At 49.6% G+C, this 19561-nt stretch overlaps 3 protein-coding genes across 5 annotated transcripts; 2 read left to right on the forward strand and 1 right to left on the reverse strand.

Annotated features, from left to right (window-relative positions):
* Positions 1 to 289: 289 nt before the first annotated feature.
* On the forward strand, positions 290 to 3551 carry Zfp513 (zinc finger protein 513). Its single transcript, NM_001012110.2, has 4 exons — positions 290 to 551; positions 800 to 955; positions 1713 to 2300; positions 2388 to 3551. The coding sequence occupies exons 1-4, from the start codon at positions 497 to 499 to the stop codon at positions 3212 to 3214; spliced, it is 1626 nt and encodes a 541-aa protein (NP_001012110.1). The 5' UTR covers positions 290 to 496; the 3' UTR covers positions 3215 to 3551.
* Positions 3552 to 3636: 85 nt separating this feature from the next.
* Positions 3637 to 9117, reverse strand: Snx17 (sorting nexin 17). Of its 2 annotated transcripts, none has more exons than XM_087552519.1 (15): positions 9032 to 9117; positions 8447 to 8521; positions 7480 to 7597; positions 6937 to 7001; positions 6557 to 6667; positions 6372 to 6462; positions 6149 to 6236; positions 5846 to 5915; positions 5529 to 5621; positions 5241 to 5444; positions 4789 to 4914; positions 4574 to 4651; positions 4356 to 4430; positions 4224 to 4265; positions 3637 to 4142 (listed from the first exon to the last, which is right to left on the reverse strand). In XM_087552519.1, the coding sequence occupies exons 3-15, from the start codon at positions 7487 to 7489 to the stop codon at positions 4029 to 4031; spliced, it is 1167 nt and encodes a 388-aa protein (XP_087408645.1). In that variant the 5' UTR covers positions 7490 to 7597; positions 8447 to 8521; positions 9032 to 9117; the 3' UTR covers positions 3637 to 4028. The 2 variants fall into 2 exon arrangements, with proteins under 2 accessions (XP_087408645.1, NP_001011981.1); NM_001011981.1 differs by having other exon boundaries at positions 8942 to 9109.
* A 241-nt stretch (positions 9118 to 9358) lies between these two features.
* On the forward strand, positions 9359 to 14940 carry Eif2b4 (eukaryotic translation initiation factor 2B subunit delta). Of its 2 annotated transcripts, none has more exons than XM_087552138.1 (13): positions 9359 to 9413; positions 9636 to 9824; positions 10124 to 10259; positions 10567 to 10773; positions 11119 to 11201; positions 11345 to 11436; positions 11667 to 11781; positions 11962 to 12038; positions 12163 to 12265; positions 12613 to 12740; positions 12855 to 13032; positions 14406 to 14586; positions 14697 to 14940. In XM_087552138.1, the coding sequence occupies exons 2-13, from the start codon at positions 9690 to 9692 to the stop codon at positions 14894 to 14896; spliced, it is 1635 nt and encodes a 544-aa protein (XP_087408264.1). In that variant the 5' UTR covers positions 9359 to 9413; positions 9636 to 9689; the 3' UTR covers positions 14897 to 14940. The 2 variants fall into 2 exon arrangements, with proteins under 2 accessions (XP_087408264.1, NP_446402.1); NM_053950.1 differs by having other exon boundaries at positions 9376 to 9413; positions 9781 to 9824.
* Positions 14941 to 19561: the final 4621 nt, after the last annotated feature.

Here is a 19561-nt window from a genome sequence, read left to right on the forward strand (position 1 = left end):
TTAACTCTTAAGCAAGCAGCCGGAAGGAGGCCATCCTGGCGCTGTTCGCCTTCAGGCATGACTTCCTAGTTCGTAATGCGGAGGGGGCAGGGTACCTTTTGCCTGGTTGGCTGGTCGGCTCATTTATTCAGCTTCTTATTGGCCGGCTAGCAGCGCATCACAATCACTTCCTGGTCATGCTGCGGCTGCGCTCCCGTCTATATTCCATAAACTACGCTTCCCGAGTTGCTCTGCGGTGGCGGAAGCGGAAGCGGGTACGGAGGTACCAGCTGGTCTTCGGAGGGGGGTAGGGGGCTCCATGAATGGAAGCGGCGGCGGCGGCGGGAGCGACCTGAGCTGGGCTCTGGGGCCAGGGCCAGGGGCTGCCCAGGGCCCGCACCGGTGTATGGGGGCGGCTCGTGGACCCTAAGAGCAAGGACCGACGGCTGGGCCGATCTGGGAGGGGCGGGGCCGGGCGGCCTCGGGCCGGAGGCGCGTCGGGCTGGAGCCGGTCACGATGCCCCGAAGGAAGCAAAGCCATCCACAGCCCGTGAAATGCGAGGGGGTCAAAGGTCAGGGGTCAGGGGCCTTGAGCGGGGAGGAACTGGGGTGGGGTCAGTAGAGTGGGCTCAGGTCAGGGTGAAGGGGTACTCCTGAGGGTTAGGGGCGGATGATCTGGGATCTTAGCTCCCTACCAAAGTATTAAAGGAACCTGAGGGTCATCGAGTACGGGAAGTGCAGTTCACAACAGCTGGCTCCCTGGTTCGAATTATGGGAACGGCTTGTGAGGGAGATTCCACAAGCACCCTCCCCTCTTTAGTGGATACTGAAGATTCCTTCGACGAAGGACCTGGGGCTCTGGTGTTGGAGAGTGATTTGCTACTAGGCCAAGATCTGGAGTTCGAAGAGGAAGAGGAAGAGGAGGAAGGTGACGGCCACAACGACCAGCTCATGGGCTTTGAGAGAGACTCTGAAGGTGTGTTTAAGGGTCGTGGTTAAGGATAAGAGGCTTTTGGTAACTCAAGCCCTTTAGAAGGCGGTGTTAGCGACCAAAACACCACTTCTTTTTACAACCTAGCAGCAGCATTTTGGTGAGTTGAAGTTCTGGGTCCGGGCTAAAGGTGGTGTGAATACAAGGGTGGGTAGCCACATTTCTTATGTACCCCTCAAGAGGTTCATGGAAGGGAATTATGTAAATAAGCTACTCTTAAAACTCTCTGGCTAGTAGCAGTAGATTCTTTTTGTTCTGAGGTTTCAGTTTCTGCCCTTAAGTCTCTCCTCGTTTATTTCTTGGGTATTTTTTAAAGTCAGAGGAAACCATATAAAAGAATCTGCCCTTTCTGTGTAATTTGCACTACATTGCTCCCACTTTCTCCAAATTGTGCCTACTTGAGATGGCTTTCATTTCATAATCAGCCTTATATAAAAAGGAGCCTTACTAAACCAGGGTTTACAAAAAAGATCTTGGGGTCTTTATATTTTTACTTATCTCATATTGTTGCTTCACATCAGCCTGTACTCCACTTCAAGCCTGTGATATTTTCCATTTGTTGGAAATGATAAGTCACCCCTAGTGTTAGTAATTAGGCTCAAATAGAATGAAATCAAAGGTGAGGCAGAATAAGTGGGGCTTTTTGTGAGAAATGAGAATTTGGAACTCAGTCTTGAGCCATGTTGATTGGTTTCTTTCTTTTTTTTTCTTTTTTTTCCTCCTTCCTTTTCTGTTTCACCAGGAGACTCTCAGGGAGCCAGACCTGGACTTCCCTATGGGCTGAGTGACGATGAGTCTGGGGGCGGCCGGGCACTAAGTGCGGAAAGTGAAGTTGAGGAGCCAGCGAGGGGTCCAGGGGAGGCCAGGGGTGAGAGGCCAGGCCCAGCCTGTCAGCTGTGTGGGGGGCCGACAGGTGAGGGGCCGTGTTGTGGGGCAGGAGGGCCGGGTGGGGGGCCCCCGCTGCCCCCACGGCTACTGTACTCATGCCGCCTCTGCGCCTTCGTGTCCCACTACTCGAGCCACCTGAAGCGGCACATGCAGACACACAGCGGGGAGAAGCCGTTCCGCTGTGGCCGCTGCCCCTACGCCTCAGCCCAGCTCGTCAACCTGACGCGACATACCCGCACCCATACTGGCGAGAAGCCCTACCGCTGTCCCCACTGCCCCTTTGCCTGCAGCAGCCTGGGCAACCTGAGGCGGCATCAGCGCACCCACACAGGGCCTCCCACTCCTCCCTGCCCAACCTGTGGTTTCCGATGCTGTGCTCCACGACCAACCCGGCCTCCCAGTCCCACAGAGCAGGAAGGGACAATGCCCCGGCGATCAGAAGGTAAAAAGAGCACCAGAGATCTTGGGACACTGGTAGGTAGCAGTAGGGATACTTGGATTAATGGCCCATATCTCATTGTTCCCACAGATGCTCTCATCCTCCCAGACCTGAGTCTCCATGTGCCACCAGGTGGTACCAGTTTCCTGCCAGATTGTGGGCAGCTGCGGGGTGAAGGGGAGGGTTTGTGTGGAACTGGATCAGAACCACTGCCAGAGCTACTGTTCCCTTGGACCTGCCGGGGCTGTGGACAAGAACTGGAGGAGGGTGAGGGCAGCAGGTTGGGAACTGCCATGTGTGGGCGCTGCATGCGAGGAGAGTCTGGAGGGGGTGGCAGTGGGGGGCCCCAGGGCCCTAGTGACAAAGGCTTTGCCTGTAGTCTATGCCCCTTTGCTACTCACTACCCCAACCACCTGGCCCGGCACATGAAGACCCACAGTGGTGAGAAGCCCTTCCGCTGTGCCCGCTGTCCATACGCCTCTGCGCATCTGGATAACCTGAAACGCCACCAGCGCGTCCACACAGGAGAAAAGCCCTACAAGTGCCCTCTCTGTCCGTATGCCTGTGGCAACCTGGCCAACCTCAAGCGTCACGGTCGTATCCACTCTGGTGACAAACCTTTTCGGTGTAGCCTTTGCAACTACAGCTGCAACCAGAGCATGAACCTCAAACGTCATATGCTGCGACACACGGGCGAGAAGCCCTTCCGCTGTGCCACCTGTGCTTACACCACAGGCCACTGGGACAACTACAAGCGTCATCAGAAGGTGCATGGCCATGGTGGAGCAGGAGGGCCTGGTCTCTCTGCCCCTGAGGGTTGGGCCCCACCTCATAGCCCACCCTCTGTCTTGAGCACTCGGGGTTCAGCCGCCCTGGGTGCTACTGGTAGCAGGGCTCTTCACACAGACTCACCTTGAGTTAGGTTCTTTTTACCTGGGGCCCTAGGAATTAGCCCTACGCCTCCTGCATTTTATACAAATGGACTAGAAAACCATCTTTCCCTTTCTCCCCCGCTGGTCAGGGGCTCCACACAGAGTAACCTAGGCATTATATGGACCAGCCTGAATCCCATGGTTGGGGCCATATAGACCAGGGGGCCTTGTCTTGGCTCATGTACCTGATGAGCTAAGTGATTAGGACCTTGGATTCACCGCCACTGCTCCCAGGGGCCACGGATGAACTGGTTGGGAACTGCCCAGCCTTTTACTGTTTTAACTTATTTCAGTGCTTTATAATAAAGGAAACACTAACAGAGCCATGTCTATATGATGAATTGGCAATGGCAAATATTTAGGCCTTACCCCTTGTTGTGACGGGGGCAGTGAGAGGGAACCAAAGGTAGGTGGCAATCAGGCTGTGTTTAATGATGGGGAGCTGCTCAGAGCATTCAGAGACCTCTGTCCACCCTTTGCCCATGGCCTGGCCCTAAAAAGTCAGAAGCAATCCACGGAGAGCTCTAGCTCCTCTCCAAGGCAGGCAGCCACAGTCCCTTGGACTTTGTGCAAAATACTAAATGCTAATTTGGCATCAAGGGCCAGCTCTGACACAGAGACGGTGATCTTTTGTGCAGCCAGCCCAAGAAAGGGAAGGTACGTTAGGAGGCCCCTGGCCAAGAGGGAACAGAACAAGTAGGAAGGGGGTAGGAAAAGACTCCAACTTGGGAGCATAGGCACAGGGTAAGTTTGTATAAATCTCCTCTTGGGTAGAGGGCAGACATCCAGGCAGCTGAGATTACAGATCCTCATCTCCAATGCCCTCGAAGGCGAAATTGCCGTGGACGGCACTGGCACTGGCATCTGTGCTGGGACTGCCAATTCCCCGCAAGCTCACCGCACTCAGTTTACTCTGTAATAGAGGTGGGAAGCAGGTCAGAGGGTGGCAGCCTGTGAGGCCCCTGCAGTCAACCTCACCAACCCTGTAACTCACTGAGAGTTTGACCATGGATTCCCGGCTGGCATCTGGTGATTCCTGGGAGAAAGGAGCAGAACAGTTAGATTTAGGAGCAGAGGGAAGGCAAGGCTGAGCTGGGAGCCAAGGCGTTAACTGACATTAACTTACGAGCAATGGTGGGGACTTCACTGCTTGCTGGCTGTCTGAACGTCTCAGGTTGCCCCCCACCCTCCGACGCAGCATCTGAGGACAGACCCAAAGTGCTGATATAGACAGGAAAATTCATCTCCGAGCCCAACCACTTCCCCTCCCACCCAAGAGAAACCCTAGTCCTAGGACAAAACAGGAGAGCACAGCCCCTCAGCTGTTCAGCCCCTGCCGCTTACCTTCCTGATACTGCCCCCAGACTTCTTCACCATCAGCTCATCTACCATGGACTGCAGGCAGATGCTCATCATGATAGCCTGAGGGGAAGAGGAGGGCTCAGTCTGACTAGAGAAGCCATTCCCACCCACGTCTACAGCTCGGACGCCGCTCACATGGAGTCCTAGACTTGGGGACCTGAGGGTTCTATCCATAAACTCTGAGATTGGGTTCATACCTGTGGGCTGGTGATGGTGACCCACTGTAGCCGGTCCTTGCTCATGAGGTATTCAAAAGCCAGTTCCAGGCGTACCTCACCCCGACCCCGGCTTGGAGTGCTTGTACCCCCACTGGGGAGTGGCACCTAGAAGAGGAATAGGGCTCAGGCTGAATTCATCTCTGACAAGTTGTGGACCTCTGCATCCTGGAAGTTTACGGCTTGCCAGAATGCCTCCAGTCTCATACCCATTCACAGAAGAAAGCCAAGTCTGCTAATCCCGGCCATTGGAAAGCTGAGGCAGGTGGGTCATGAGTTTAAGAATAACTGGGCTACACAGTTCCAGGCCAGTAAACAGGAATATAACTATAAGTTGTCTCAAAAAAAAAAGAAAAAAAAAAAAGAGAGAAAGAAAAACTCACAGAGGAGGTGACCCGCCAGCACTAGAGAGAGAGAGAGAAAGAAAAACTCACAGAGGAGGTGACCCGCCAGCACCGCATTCGGGTGACCCGGAAAGAGCCTTCACGGAGCTGCTGGCCTGGGAGTCGCAGCTGGAGACTGAGCTCACTGTTGCCTGCACTGACCACAACAGGGCAGTCCTTCTCCGGAAAGTCAGCCACACAGGCATCAAAGCGCAGATAGCCATAGTGCCGCAGAGTCTGGGCCAGCCGCAAGAACTGAAAAATGGTAACCAGGTTCAGTTAGTTACGAGACAGAGGGTAGCTCAGAGCTTGCAGGGAGACAAGGCAAAAGCGGTTCACCTCCTTTTTGGAGACCTTCTCTTGCAGAGATTTGAGCTGTCGGTGCTGCTCCTTGGTGACCAGGATCCAGCCATGCTCGATGTCTGACACCGTCTACACACAGTGGAGACAATGAATGGGAAGTGAGCCCCGCAGCATGAACTGAGAGCTAACTGCAGTGAGGCCTGGACCTCACCAGTTTAGACTCAGTGTCAGGAGCTCTGACTGTGTGCTAGGAACTTCCCCCATGAACTGAGGACCAGTCATGGGGCTTTCTTGGGAAAGTAGAAGACCACAGTCACTTCAGGCCAAGGGTTCGGAGGCAGCTCCAAACTCACCTGGGCATAAAGCAGGTTCAGGCCAACCCGGTTCTCCATGACATCGTCGTCATAGGCAGAGTCCCAGTAACTGTGAGGCCAAGAGGTGGAAATGGGTAAATGGGGGTGCTAAGCAAAGGCAGAATGGAAAACAAGCAAGCAAACTATTGCACCTATGGGGTCATTAATGGTGGGCCAGTGGGAGAAAGGTGGGAGGTGTGGGTACAACATCCACCATTGTTCCCTTGGCCAGATAAAGCTACTTCAGTGTGCAGCCCAGCCCTCCAACCCATGCCCTCTTCTGTGTTAAGGCTCAGCCCTGACCTCTTTCTGAGCACGATCTTATACTCTTGACTCCGAAGACTGGTGACAGATACGTAAGGCAGCTCAAACTCCTGAAGCTTCCGTACAACTACAGATTAAAAAAGCAAAATGTGATCAGACTAAAGAGGAGGGGGAGCCATGGGCATGCTTGGAGGAGACATCCCACTCTGACCTCAGGAACTCATTGCCTGAAGCGTAAGCAGCAAAGGCCAGCGACACTCACAAGAAAAGGCGCCATCTTCTTTTTCTCGAACAAGGAAGAGACTAAAATATCCGATCAAGTCATCTGGAAGATCCAGCTTTGCAGCCACGGCCTAGGAACAGGAAGTACAACTTATCCAACCAGCTGTTTTAGTGCAGAACCTAGTGTGCCCTGGGCACTTGGGCTGTCTTCAACAGACATCTTACCTCCAGGACGTCTTCCGTCTGGTCAGAAGTTAGCACATTGACCAGAACTTTCTGTCCGTCACTGAGCAACACTTCCAAGGAAACCTCCTCTGTGGGGACCTGTTGTGTCTCCTGTGTGAGCAAGTGAGATGGGGCACTGCCTTGTTACTGTAGCTCTAGGGTGCAGCTCAGATGCACCCCACTCTCCTAACTCCCTCCAGTATCACCCTTAAATAAAGGCTGGCCTTCCCTTCACTTCGGTGGTACAGCAGAAGCTTTGTTTTTTTTTTTTTTTTTTTTTTTTTTTTTTTTTTAAATACCAGGAAGTAACCATGTAATTAAAATGACATGGTTCCCCATCAGGTCTTTCTCTTAAATATAGCCTCTACCCAAAGCCTTACCTGTTGGGCCCGACGTAGAAAGCTATTAAAGGTCTCACTGCTCCCAAGCAATGGATCTTGCCGAACTGTGGGGTCAAGAGAACAACATTCTAGTGACTTAAAATTCACTCCTGGCTTCCCCGAGTCCTCCTCTTAGTAGGTCCCCCAACCCCATTTCCTGGGCTGATGGTGGCCTGCCACATTCCCAGCTGGCCTCACCTCACACACTGTTTGCATAAATTCTTCACCTGCCCCACCCTTGGTTGCCATCTAGTTGAGTCCAGTCTACAGAACTAGGGAAATAACAATGATGTTAATCTAAAGCATATCAGATACAAAGTCCTCCCCACAAATTACTCTTAGTATTATACTAGTATTTCTCTACTTTCTATAGAGATCAGTTTCCACGCTGCTTTACTAATATGGAAAGTTTAAAGCCCGAGGCAGCTTTGCTGATTAACATCAGACAAGAGACTTCCTAAATCTAACCATTAAGATGGGGCATTTGCAGAGCCACCTGATTTCAATCTCTCAAAACGGCCTAGAGTTTATCCACGCACTCACCAGCTTGCATGTACTTCTCTAACTGTTCCCTCCTCTGTTCTACCTCTGCAGGCGTCAAAGAGAAAAGCTTCTTTGGGGGGAATGCAGGAAGCACATTGGCCCCATACTCCTTCCGAAGCTGTGTAGACAAAGAGATACAATTCTTCACATAAACACAGGAACTGAGAGGTGACAAATGAGATTAACCCAAGTCCTCTTGGGTTCCTGTAACAACTCTAAGTCATGTGACAAAAGATGACTTTGGCAGAGCCAGGACCCCAAGGATCTTAGGAATAAATTCTTGTACGTATTAATGTGTACGAGCACCTTTACATTGTAGGGTGGATTTTCATGGGGTCCGAGAGCCCTTTGATTTATCTAGCAAGACTGTTCAGTAGAGAACATTTATAGGGAACACGTATGTACACAAATAACAAAGTCAAAGTATGCTCGGTGTGTTGAAGGGACTTTGCTGATCAAAGAATCTACTTTTCATCTGGAGAAACTAGAGGCCCGAAGAAATTAGGTAACTTGCTCAGGACTGACAGCTAGTAGAGCCATGGCTCTCTACAGACTTAAATACAGAGCTCACTATCTGGTGAGGAAGGGAAACATTGCATCAGTGGAAATTGCCACTGCATATCTTATACACTGAAAGGGACCAAGAACATACAAGGAAATAAATGAATGGTTTGTATTAAGCAGGGAAATGAGTTTCCAAGTTATAGCTTAGGTGACAGACAGGGTTCAGTTTTTCCATGCAGTGGCAAAGGGTGAAAAAACAGACAGCTCAGAAAAGAAGGAAGGATGTGAGAAGGGAAGAGGGAATTGTGCGAGACAAGCCGCTCAGTTTCCGGAAATGTCACGCTAACAAAGTCCACCTTCCACTGTAGCCGTGATTAAAGGGTAATGTAACGAAAGGGGAGGATTATTGCCCATGAGAATGGAAGGACTTGAAGCTGCGTCTAAACCGGGGTGCTAGTCCCACCTGCTCGTGCAGCCCCAGGAGCTGGCTGTAGCGCACACGACAGTGCAGGACTCCATTCACGTGAATGTTATAGGCCTGAGGACACAAAAACAGGCAAACACTTAAGGGTCGAAGTCCAAACCACCTTTTGCCCACTGAAACCTGGCCAGAAGTTGCCAGACAGATCCGTCTGAGCAACGCTCCGAGACTTCCCGGGATTGAGCCTGTGTTTTCCCCCAGGTCCGGGTTCCAAACAGAAGACCCAGTCAAAAGGAAACTCGGGCGCTTGTGCGGCAGTCTCCCTCCCAGAGATGACAGCAATGCCCACCACCAGAGCAGTCGCGGCCTGGCCGGGAGGAGCAATCGCCCAAAGAACCTATTGGAGCTTGGGGTAACTTCAGTTGGAAGCTGAGACATGAGATGGCTAGCTTCCAGTGAGGTTCAAAGGCTGGAGGCCGCTCCGAGAGAGCTCCGGCCCGTTATCCCCGCCCCGGCCCAGCTCTAGCAGCTCCTCACCACGTAGGTGGAGCCGCCGCTGTCCCCGCTGCGGGACTCGGTTTCAGGAATGGAAAAGTGCATGTTCCCTAAGGCAGAGCTCCGTACTACCAGGGCCTCAGCGGCTCTGCTCGCTTGCCTCCGCCACTCAGCGCGTCTCCGCAGCCCAGTTCGCCATTTTGGGGGGCCTGAACTCCGAGGTGGGAAAGCTGTAAGACGTCGGCTCTGCGAGCAGCAACCTCGGCATGCTGGGAGCTGTAGTCGTGGGCCGGAGACTATCCTAGTTGGGAACTCAACATCTCTTGGTCGTCGTCGCGACCCGTAGTCCGGGGCGAGACCCAGTGCACGTCGGAAGTTGTAGTCCCTGGGCACTGACTCCGCGGGAGGCGTCAGGGGAGCCTGCAGCCCAGGTGGCGCTGTAGCGTGAGTGACCTCGGCGGGAGGAGCCTAGGACCCACAGTCATGGCTGCGGTGGCGGTGGCTGTTCGCGAAGGTGAGTAAAGGGCTAGATGCGCCAAGTGGTAGAAGAGCAGATGAGCACTGGATCGATGATGCGGGGTACCAAGGGCCTCTGGGCCTTGCCGCCAGGTTTCTTCGCATCGCGGGACGCTGGTTTACACGATCTAGGGCGCAGCCCGGTGCTGCTTGCCCGCTGTTCCCAGAAGGGTGACTGACCCTTTTCCTCCCCCGCCTGTCCTTTGATCCTGCCGCGCAGTGCGTCCCCACGCGGATCCTGGAGCGCCTCGCGCCCGGCAGCCGAGCTGTGGTCATGCCAACCCAGCAGCCAGCTGCGCCGACGAATCTCCCCAAGTCCTCCCGGAGCCTCTCTGGCTCACTCTGTGCCCTGTTTTCTGATGCAGAATCGAGATCCGAGATGAAGACAGAACTTTCACCTCGGCCCGGGGTAAGTGAGGGAGAGACCTCCCAAGTCGCCTGTCAAGAGTTACACCGAAAGCTGTGTCACCCTCATTCGGTCCCGACTCCCACCCTTTTCAGTTCATTTCTTGGTAGAACTAGGAGATTTTTACAGAGCTTAACGTTGTCTGACTACGGCTCTGAATAAGTTTCTCTCTTATTTATGTAGACTTGTAACAAGTCAGATAGTTAGGAACTTAACCTTGTGGGACTCTAGTAAGCGTCCAGTACTGTTGATACTCTTTTGGAATTGCCTGGGGTAGAGCAGTTCCCGTGTCTGTGTCTCAGGCAGCGGGGCGGGAGTTGACCCAAGAAGAGAAGCTTCAGCTTCGGAAAGAAAAGAAACAGCAGAAGAAGAAACGGAAGGAGGAAAAGGGGGCAGACCAAGAAATTGGCTCTGCTGTATCTGCAGCTCAACGTCAAGGTGCGGGGACTCTTTAAAAGGCTGGGGTAGGATGCTGGTTGAGGGATTTGCAAAGGGAGATAGCACAAAGTTGATTTGAGCAAATACAAAAGAGGTTACTTGAAAGGCAGAACCAGGTGGTGGTGGCTCATAGCACACCTTTAATCCTAGAACTAAGGAGGCAGAGGCAGGTGGATCTCTGGTGAATTCCAGCCTCAGTCAAAAAAGGGGGAGAAAAAAAACTAGATACCGTAAAAGGTAAACTTCGGTTGGGGCAAAGAGATCACCATCCTAGGACTTGGGCACCTCTTCCGTCTGTCTTTAATAGACCCAGTCAGAGAACTTCAAGGAACTGGTAGTCAGTTGGGAGGCACTACTGGGGAGAAACTTCCAGCTGGCCGGAGTAAGGCAGAACTTCGAGCAGAAAGGAGAGCCAAGCAGGAGGCAGAGCGGGCCCTGAAACAGGCCAGAAAAGGGGAACAAGGAGGACCCTCTCCTCAGGCCTGCCCCAGCACAGCTGGAGAAGCCACCTCAGGTATCAATCTCCTCTTCATGTTCACGATCCAGTTGCCCCAATTCTCCTGCCAACGTGGGAGACATAGTTTAAAGTTTTTCTGTAAACTCCATCCCTGCCCCTGTTGTGACTACCCAACTCCATCTTCCCAACTCCCTGTGTGCCATGCTGTTCCACACGCACTGAACGTGTCACCCATTTAAAGATGTATTGAGTCGGGGCTGGGGATTTAGCTCAGTGGTAGAGCGCTTGCCTAGGAAGCGCAAGGCCCTGGGTTCGGTCCCCAGCTCCGAAAAAAAGAACCAAAAAAAAAAAAAAAAAAAAAAAAGATGTATTGAGTCTTGAAAGCATCTCCTTAACTTTCAGGAGTGAAGCGTGTCCCTGAGCACACCCAGGCTGATGACCCCACACTTCTGAGGAGGCTCCTTAGAAAGCCAGATCGACAACAGGTAGGATGTGGGTTGGCCTGGAGAATTGCCTTAGGCAAAGAAAAGGTGTGGAAAAGCACAAGGGTATTGGGGTCAAAGAAATGAGTTTACTTTATTTCTCCACTTGTCTCATTTGATTACTTACATTCCTTTGTTTTGTCAAGGTTCCTACAAGAAAGGATTATGGATCCAAAGTCAGTCTCTTCTCCCACCTACCCCAGTACAGCAGACAAAGCTCCTTAACCCAGTACATGAGGTAGGATCTTGGTGTCATAACTTTGAAGTCTGAGGAGATTGAGGAACTCAGTGTTAAAAGTAACTGGAAATTTGAGGTGGGATGTGTGGGCGGGTGTGGTAAAAACTCAAGGTAAAACTGCAAGAAATGAGGAAGCCCCTGCTAGTGAAGGCAGTTCCTTCTCATGAGGGGCAGGGGCCAAGAGGTACTCAAGTTCCTTTAAAAAGTCTGTGACACCACCGTCCCGTCAGCATCCCATCCTCTGTGATCCACCCAGCCATGGTGCGACTCGGTCTGCAGTACTCCCAGGGCCTTGTCAGTGGCTCCAATGCCCGGTGCATAGCGCTGCTCCACGCTCTGCAGCAGGTACGTCCAGTTCTATTCTCTATGACTGCCCCATTCCCCTAAGACTGCCCCAGCACGGCTCCTCCAGGGTCCTCTCTGGGTCAAAGAAGCAATGACTCACAGTCTGAATACTTCCCTAGTGTAGCTTGCCCTGGTCCCATATTAGAGACCTTCCTTTAAGGGGCATTTTGTATTCTATAGGTGATTCAGGATTACACAACACCTCCCAATGAGGAACTCTCCAGGGATCTTGTAAATAAACTAAAACCCTACATCAGGTGAGCACAGCCATGTGGGTCCATCTGCACCGTACTGGTCCTTTCTGATGCCCTTCTCGACCTTCATCTTGCTCTCCCTTTAAGTCCTAACCAGTTGCACAAACCTGAGGTATTGTTGTTGCAGCTTCCTGACCCAGTGCCGCCCCATGTCGGCCAGCATGTGTAACGCCATCAAGTTCTTTAACAAGGAAGTCACTGGTATGAGCAGCTCCAAGCGGGAAGAAGAGGTGAGGAAGGAAGGATTCTGGGAATGGGAGAGGCATGCAGCTGTGGTTAGGATAAGCAGCATGTTCTGAGCTCCCAGAAGATGTGTATAGACATGCCACAGGGCCCTCGTCATTGCTTAGGTGAGCACTTAGGCACTTGTACTTAGACCCATTGGCATGGGGATTTTCGTTTTAAGACAGTCTGTGTAGTCTTGGCTGACCTAGAGCTCAATAGATAGGCCAAGTTGGCCTCGAATTCAGAGATCCTCCTGCCTGAGTGCTGGGATCAAAGGTGCGTGCCACCGTGCTTGGGACTTATGGCATGCCAACCAGAGGGTGAACCGCATCCATGTTCTCTCAACATTTAGGCCAAGTCAGAACTTAAAGAAGCCATCGATCGGTATGTGCAAGAGAAGATTGTGCTTGCATCTCAGGCAATTTCACGATTTGCTTCTAAGAAGATCAGTGATGGGGACGTGATCCTAGTATATGGATGGTACGGTCAACACCTGACAGAAAACTAGGGAGGGGGACAGCAGAAGAAAGGTCTGCCCTTGCCTTTGCAAACAGGCTGCTTTATAACAAACATCTCTTCTCCCTCCATATCAAGCTCATCTCTGGTGTCGAGAATTCTCCAGGAGGCCTGGGTTGAGGGCAGGCGCTTCCGGGTGGTGGTGGTAGACAGCCGGCCCCGGCTGGAGGGAAGGCATATGCTCCACTGTCTGGTCCGTGCTGGGGTCCCTACCTCCTATCTGCTGATTCCTGCGGCCTCCTATGTGCTCCCAGAGGTGAGCATTCTCACAGGAAAGCAACTCTAGACATAAAAGAGACGGATATAGTAACACCAACTTAATAGTCTTACCTTTGTTCCTTTTTTTTTTTTTTATTGAGGCGGGGAATAAGGGAATAAGGTGGTGGAGTAGGGAAAGGCAGTGTGCCCCAGTTCCCATGTGGAAGTCAGGACACCATCAGAAGTCAGTTCTTTCTCTTCTTTCTTTTTTCTTTCTTTCTTTTTTTTTTTTTGTTTGTTTTTTATTGGTTTTTAGAGACAAGGTTTCTCTGTAGTCCTGGCTGTTCTAGAGCTCAATTTGTAGACCAGGCTGGCCTTGAACTCACAGAGATTCACCTGCCACCATACCAGGCTGAGGCAGATCTTTCTTTCCACCATTTATGTCCTGAGGCTGGAACTCAGAAATCCAGGCTTCACAGTGACTTTACCCAGTGAGCCACCTCAGTGGCCCTTACTCATTTCATTCATGTATTTGTTTGTTTGTTTATATTTTGGGGAGAAAGGGTTCTCTGTGTAGCTTTTTTTGGAGGGGAGGAGGAGAATCAAGGTCTCATTGTGTAGTCCTGGCTGGCCTGGAACCCACAGAGTTCTGCTTGTCTTTGCTTCCCAAGTCGTGGGATCAAAGGTGTGCACCATACCCAACACTTTTATCCTTAATAGGAAAAAGAAGCTAGCTTCTGGGTGTGGCATTCAGGAGCCCTAGACAGGTGATCTCTGAGTTTGAGGCCAGCCTGGTCTACAGAGTGAGTTCCAGGACAGCCAGGGCTACCCAGAGAAACGCTGTCTCAAAAAGCCAACAGAAATGGTTGGTGAAGTGGCTCAACTAGTGAAGAGCACTGGCTGCTCTTCTAGAGGTCGGGAGTTCAATTCCCAGCAGACGCATGGTAGCTCATGACCATCTGTAAGGTGATCCGATGCCCTCTTCTGGCATTTGGGTGTATATGCAGCAGAGCACTCATACAACAAATAAATATTAAAAAAAGGAAGAAAAGGGGGTTGGGGATTTAGCTCAGTGGTAGAGCGCTTGCCTAGGAAGTGCAAGGCCCTGGGTTCGGTCCCCAGCTCCGAAAAAAAGAACCAAAAAAAAAAAAAAAAAAAAGGAAGAAAAGGCAAAAGCATCTGCTATATGCAGTGCGGTAGTACAGGTTAGCTGTTACAAGAATTATATTAAAGTAGCAGCCATTAGTAGGAATGGACAGTTTCACTGTTCTGTTCTGGGATGATATAAGACAGCAAGGTATTTTCTAAGAGCAGCCAATGTAACCACATTGTTGCTTACTGTTGCTCTTCTGGGCAGGAGTGGGGAACTTTATTATATACTGATATAACAGGACATTTTCCCCTCATTTCCACATTGTCTAAAATAAACAGGTTTCTAAGGTGCTATTGGGAGCTCATGCACTCCTGGCCAATGGATCTGTGATGTCGAGGGTAGGGACAGCACAGTTGGCCCTGGTGGCCCGAGCTCATAATGTTCCAGTACTGGTCTGCTGTGAAACATACAAGTTCTGTGAACGCGTGCAGACCGATGCCTTTGTCTCCAACGAGCTAGGTAAGCAGAATAGAATGGAGGCTTTCGGGGACCTGAGGAAACTTGACACGGGAAGGGGAGGTTAACCACACCTTCTCTAGAAGGACTTTGACGCCCGCTTCTCTTTGCAGATGACCCTGACGATCTCCAGTGTAAGCGGGGAGACCAGGTGACCCTGGCGAACTGGCAGAACAACTCATCACTCCGGTTGTTGAATCTGGTCTATGACGTGACTCCCCCCGAGCTTGTGGATCTGGTGATCACAGAGTTGGGCATGATCCCTTGCAGTTCTGTGCCTGTTGTCCTCCGAGTCAAGAGTAGTGACCAATGAAAGGCATCAAGGGTCAATAAAAAACTTATTCCTTACTGCCATAACTCTGCTGCCTTTGTACCTCGTAAGTCAGGAACCCACACTCTGCGGCCTTCATCACCTACTTGAATCTGTCTATAGAAACCCTTCTAAAATGGTTAGCTCCAGGACAGTGCTTGGAACAAGATGGTTTGACTAGGCAACAGACCTATTCATAGGCCAAGCATGGTAGCGTTCCCAGAATTCTCCTTTAATCCCAGCAGGGGTAGCCAGTCTTTTAAACTTAAAGGCCAGCCTGGTCTCCATGTGAGTTCCAAGACAGCTAGGGTTATAGAGTGAGACTTTGTTTCAAAAGCAATTACTTTTGAGTTGGAGTTGGAGAGGTGGCTCAGTGGTTAAGAGCACTGGCTAAGGGAAGGTGTGGCAGGACAATGGAGGCTGATGTAAAGATTCTGCTCTGTGTATTTACAGGTTGTTATCAATGTTCCTTTTTTTTTTTTTTTTTTTTTTCCGGAGCTGGGGACCAAACCCAGGGCCTTGCGCTTCCTAGGCAAGCGCTCTACCACTGAGCTAAATCCCCAACCCCGTTATCAATGTTCTTAAGGGATGGATGGTACCGGACATTGTATGTTTAAGTGGGTAATTATATCTTACCAATTGGGTCAAAAAAAAAAAAAAAAAAAGAGCACTGGCTATTTTTCCAGAGGACTTGTGTTAGATACCCAGCACCCCCATGGTGGCTCAGGCCCATCTGGAACACTAGTTTCAGGATATCCATTGACACTAGTTTCAGGATATCCATTGCCACCTCAGGCAGCAGGCATGCTTGTAGTACATATACACACAGACAAAATACACACACACGATAGCTAGGCATGCTAGCCCTTGCCTTTAATCCCAGCACTCGGTAGGCAAAGGCAATTAGATTTCCCAAGTTTGAGGCCAGCCTGGTCTATACTACTACAGTTCCAGGATTACATAAAGAAACCCTGACTCAAGTAAAAACCTAAGTGAACATAATTGGAAATAAAAACATTTTTTAACAAAAAGTTAATCATGTCTTGAGTCATTAGTGCTACTATTTTGTGTAGTACCTGAGGCAGGAACGAGAAGGAATAAACTAAGTCATAGCTATAAATAGTAGGTCTTTATCCCCAATACTCAGATGCAGGTACAGAAAGACCTAGTGGAAAGCTGGAGCTATAACTTAGTCTTAGAACACATGATTACCTTGAACAAGGCTGTGAGGCCATCTACAGCACAAGTCCCATCCTTAATAATATGTTGGCACTTAGTAATTTGTCTATTTATTGGCTTTTTGAGACAGGGTTTCTGTGTGTATCTCTGGCTGTCATAAAACTCTGAAGACCAGGATGACCTGTCTCTGCTTCCTGAATGCTGGAATTAAGGCATGTGCCACCACAACCAGCTCTCAATTGGCATTTATGTCAGAAATAGCTGTGCCCTTTTCTAATGATACAGAGATTAATATATCTATATGAAATCTTACACATGAGTAAAGGAAGTCACAGAGAGGTTAAGTTACTTAGTCAAGGGAACACAGCTGAGGCATAAGAAGTCATTTACTTAAGACAACAGTTCATCAGAACTTAAGTCAGGATGTGGTCACAAGAATTCTGAATCCAAATCATCCTGAAGATTTTTATTTGGGGCTGGAGAGATGGCTCAGACCTTAAGAGAACTGACTGCTCTTCCAGAGATCTGAGTTCAATTCCCAACAAGCCTCTGTAATGGGGTCTGATGCCCTCTTCTGGTGTGTCTGAAGACAGTTACATTGTACTTACACACATAAAATAATAAATCTAAAAAGGATTTTCAGTTTTTGGGCAGGGTTTTATGTAACCTAGAACTGTGATCAAAGATGACCTTGAGGTAAAGTGATAACACACCTTCCATCAGGAAGCAGGAGTGGATCTCTGTAGTCTGAGGCCAGCCTAAACTGTCTGAGGCCAGCCTAAACTACATAGTGAATCCCTGTCTCAAAAACAGAAAAGAAAGAAATCACCAGTGGTCTGACACAAGCCTTTGGCTCCCCCCCCCCCCCCCCCCCGAGCTGGGGACCGAACCCAGGGCCTTGTGCTTGCTAAGCCTTTGGCTTTAATCCCAACACTAAGGAGTGAGAGGCAGACAGATCTCAGAGTTCAAGGCCAGCCTGGTCAACAGAACAAGTGAAGGACACCCAAGGTTACACAGAGAAACCTCCCCTAACCCTCACCCCCCAGCAAAAAAAAAAAAAAAAATGACCCTGGGCTGGGGAGATGGCTCAGAGGTTAAGAGCACAGACTGCTCTTCCAGAGGTCCTGAGTTCAATTCCTAGCAACCACATGGTGGCTCACAACCATCTGTAATGGGATCTAATGCCCTCTTCTGGTATGTCTGAAGACGGTGGCAGTGTACTCACATACATGAATAAATAAATCTTTAAAAAAAAAGGATGACCCTGAATTTAACTATCCCCTGGCTTCAACTTTCCAAGTACTGAGGTTACAGATGTGCACAAACACCTGTGGTATATGAGACACTGGAGACTGAGCCCAGAACTTCATGCGTGTATGACAGGCTCAGCTATGTTCCTAGTCCTTTGGGAGGGGAATTGTCTTCTGAGACAAGTTGTTGGCTAAAATGCTAGGGATGATGGCTAAGGCAGTGACAAAGGAATCAGATTTCAAGGCCACAATGAACTTGAGGCCAGCCTGGACTACAAGGGAACCTGCCTTAAACAAAATGGGGGTGAGGAAAGTGGCTTGCTATTCTTGCAGAGGCTTTGGTTTCAGATTCCAGAACGCATATTCCAGTGCCTCATCTACTTCCAGTTCCAAAATATCTGATACCCGTGGGTCTTCAGTGGCACCTGCATACGTGTGATGCAAATGGACCCACACGTAGTTTGATTTCTTTTTAATGGTGTTGGTTTTCCTCATATCCTCCAAGTGCTGGGGATTGCAGGTACGAGCCACAGTGCCTTGCTTTCTTTTATGGGCTTCAGGTTACCATACAGTGTAGGAAGACAAAGTTTCTTCAGTGTGAGCTAAACTCTGGGCAGCACAAGCAAGATCATAGAATATGTGACTGGGGCTGGAGAGATGGCTCAGTGGTTAAAAGCACTGCCTGCGGGGTTGGGGATTTAGCTCAGTGGTAGAGCGCTTGCCTAGGAAGCGCAAGGCCCTGGGTTCGATCCCCAGCTCTGAAAAAAAAGAAAAAAAAAAAAAAAAAGCACTGCCTGCTCTTCTAGAGGTCCTGAGTTCAAATCCCAGCAACCACATGGTGGCTCACAACCATCTGTAATGAGATCTGATGCCCTCTTCTGGCGTGTCTGAAGACAGCTACAGTGTACTTATATATAATAAATAAATAAATCTTAAAAAAAGAATGGTTTTAGAATGATGTGACTGGATCTAGCATAGTTGTGTGTCTTCACTGAGTAACACCTGACCAAGTCCTTAAAAAATAGTTTTCTTGGCAAGCAAAGCATCAGGGAAAAAAAAAAAAAACCCAGCATAGACACACGAAACATGGTCCTTAGAGGGGATGGCCAGTTTCAGAGTCAAGAATGGTGACGCCAGAAAGGAAGCTTAATGTTGATAGCTGAAGCTGCAAAGGTAGACTGGGGCTTGACTGAGAGACCAACTACCAGTAACCTATGGAACAGAAATCATCTTTGTGTCTATAAAAGTGTATTTTGTTGTGTTTTTAAATTTTCATGTAGGACAAAGGGAGAGGGAACTGTGCACAGAATTCTCTCTCCCTCTTTTTTAAGATTTATTCATTACTGTGGCTGTCTTCAGACACAACACAAAGAGGGCAACAAATCTCATTACAGATGGCTGTGAGCCACCATGTGGTTGCTGGGAATTGAATGCAGGACCTCAGGAAGAGCAGTCAGTGCTCTTGACGGCTGAGCCATCTCTCCAGCCCCAGAATTCTCATCATAGATACAACAATTACCAAAACTTGCCACTTATTGCTTCCTTTGAGGCAAGGTCTCCCAGCCTTGAACTCTGTAGCTGTTGCTAGCCTTGAGCTCAGGCTCCTCCACTTCCCAAGTGCTGAATGAAATATGCCATGAACTGGCCTTTGTTTTTATTACATTTACTTGTGGGGTGGGGCACACGAGGGTGACAGTCAGGTGACAACTTTATCTCTCCAGCCCCTTAGTTTTTTTTCCTTGCTGAAGTTAACTGTGTGGCAAATCCCAGACACTGATCATTTTCAATCTTGCAAACTTGGATGTGTCTTTTAAAACTATGGAAGACCACACATACCAAACAATGCTTCCTTAGTATTATCTAACCCATAAACAAACGTCCATGGTTGTCTCAATATTGGCTTTTTATAGCAGGTCGCTTTGAATCAGAGTTGAAACAAATGCATACAACTAACTGTTGTATTTCAAAAAGCAGGCTGAGCTATGGCTCATGGCAGAGTATCTCACTGGCCTTGTCTGTAGATCTGGTGTTTCCATCACTGGCACTCAAAAGAAACATGCTCCTTTTTCTTTTTCTTTCTTTCTTTTTTTTTTTTTTTTAAGATTTAGTTTATGGGGGTTGGGGATTTAGCTCAATGGTAGAGTGCTTGCCTAGCAAGCGCAAGGCCCTGGGTTCGGTCCCCAGCTCCGAAAAAAAAAAAAAAAAGATTTGGTTTATGTATGTGAGCACATACACAGTT

The sequence above is a fragment of the Rattus norvegicus genome, chromosome 6 (genome assembly GCF_021556685.1).
Source record: "Rattus norvegicus strain SHRSP/BbbUtx chromosome 6, alternate assembly SHRSP_T2T, whole genome shotgun sequence".
NCBI lineage: Eukaryota > Metazoa > Chordata > Mammalia > Rodentia > Muridae > Rattus > Rattus norvegicus.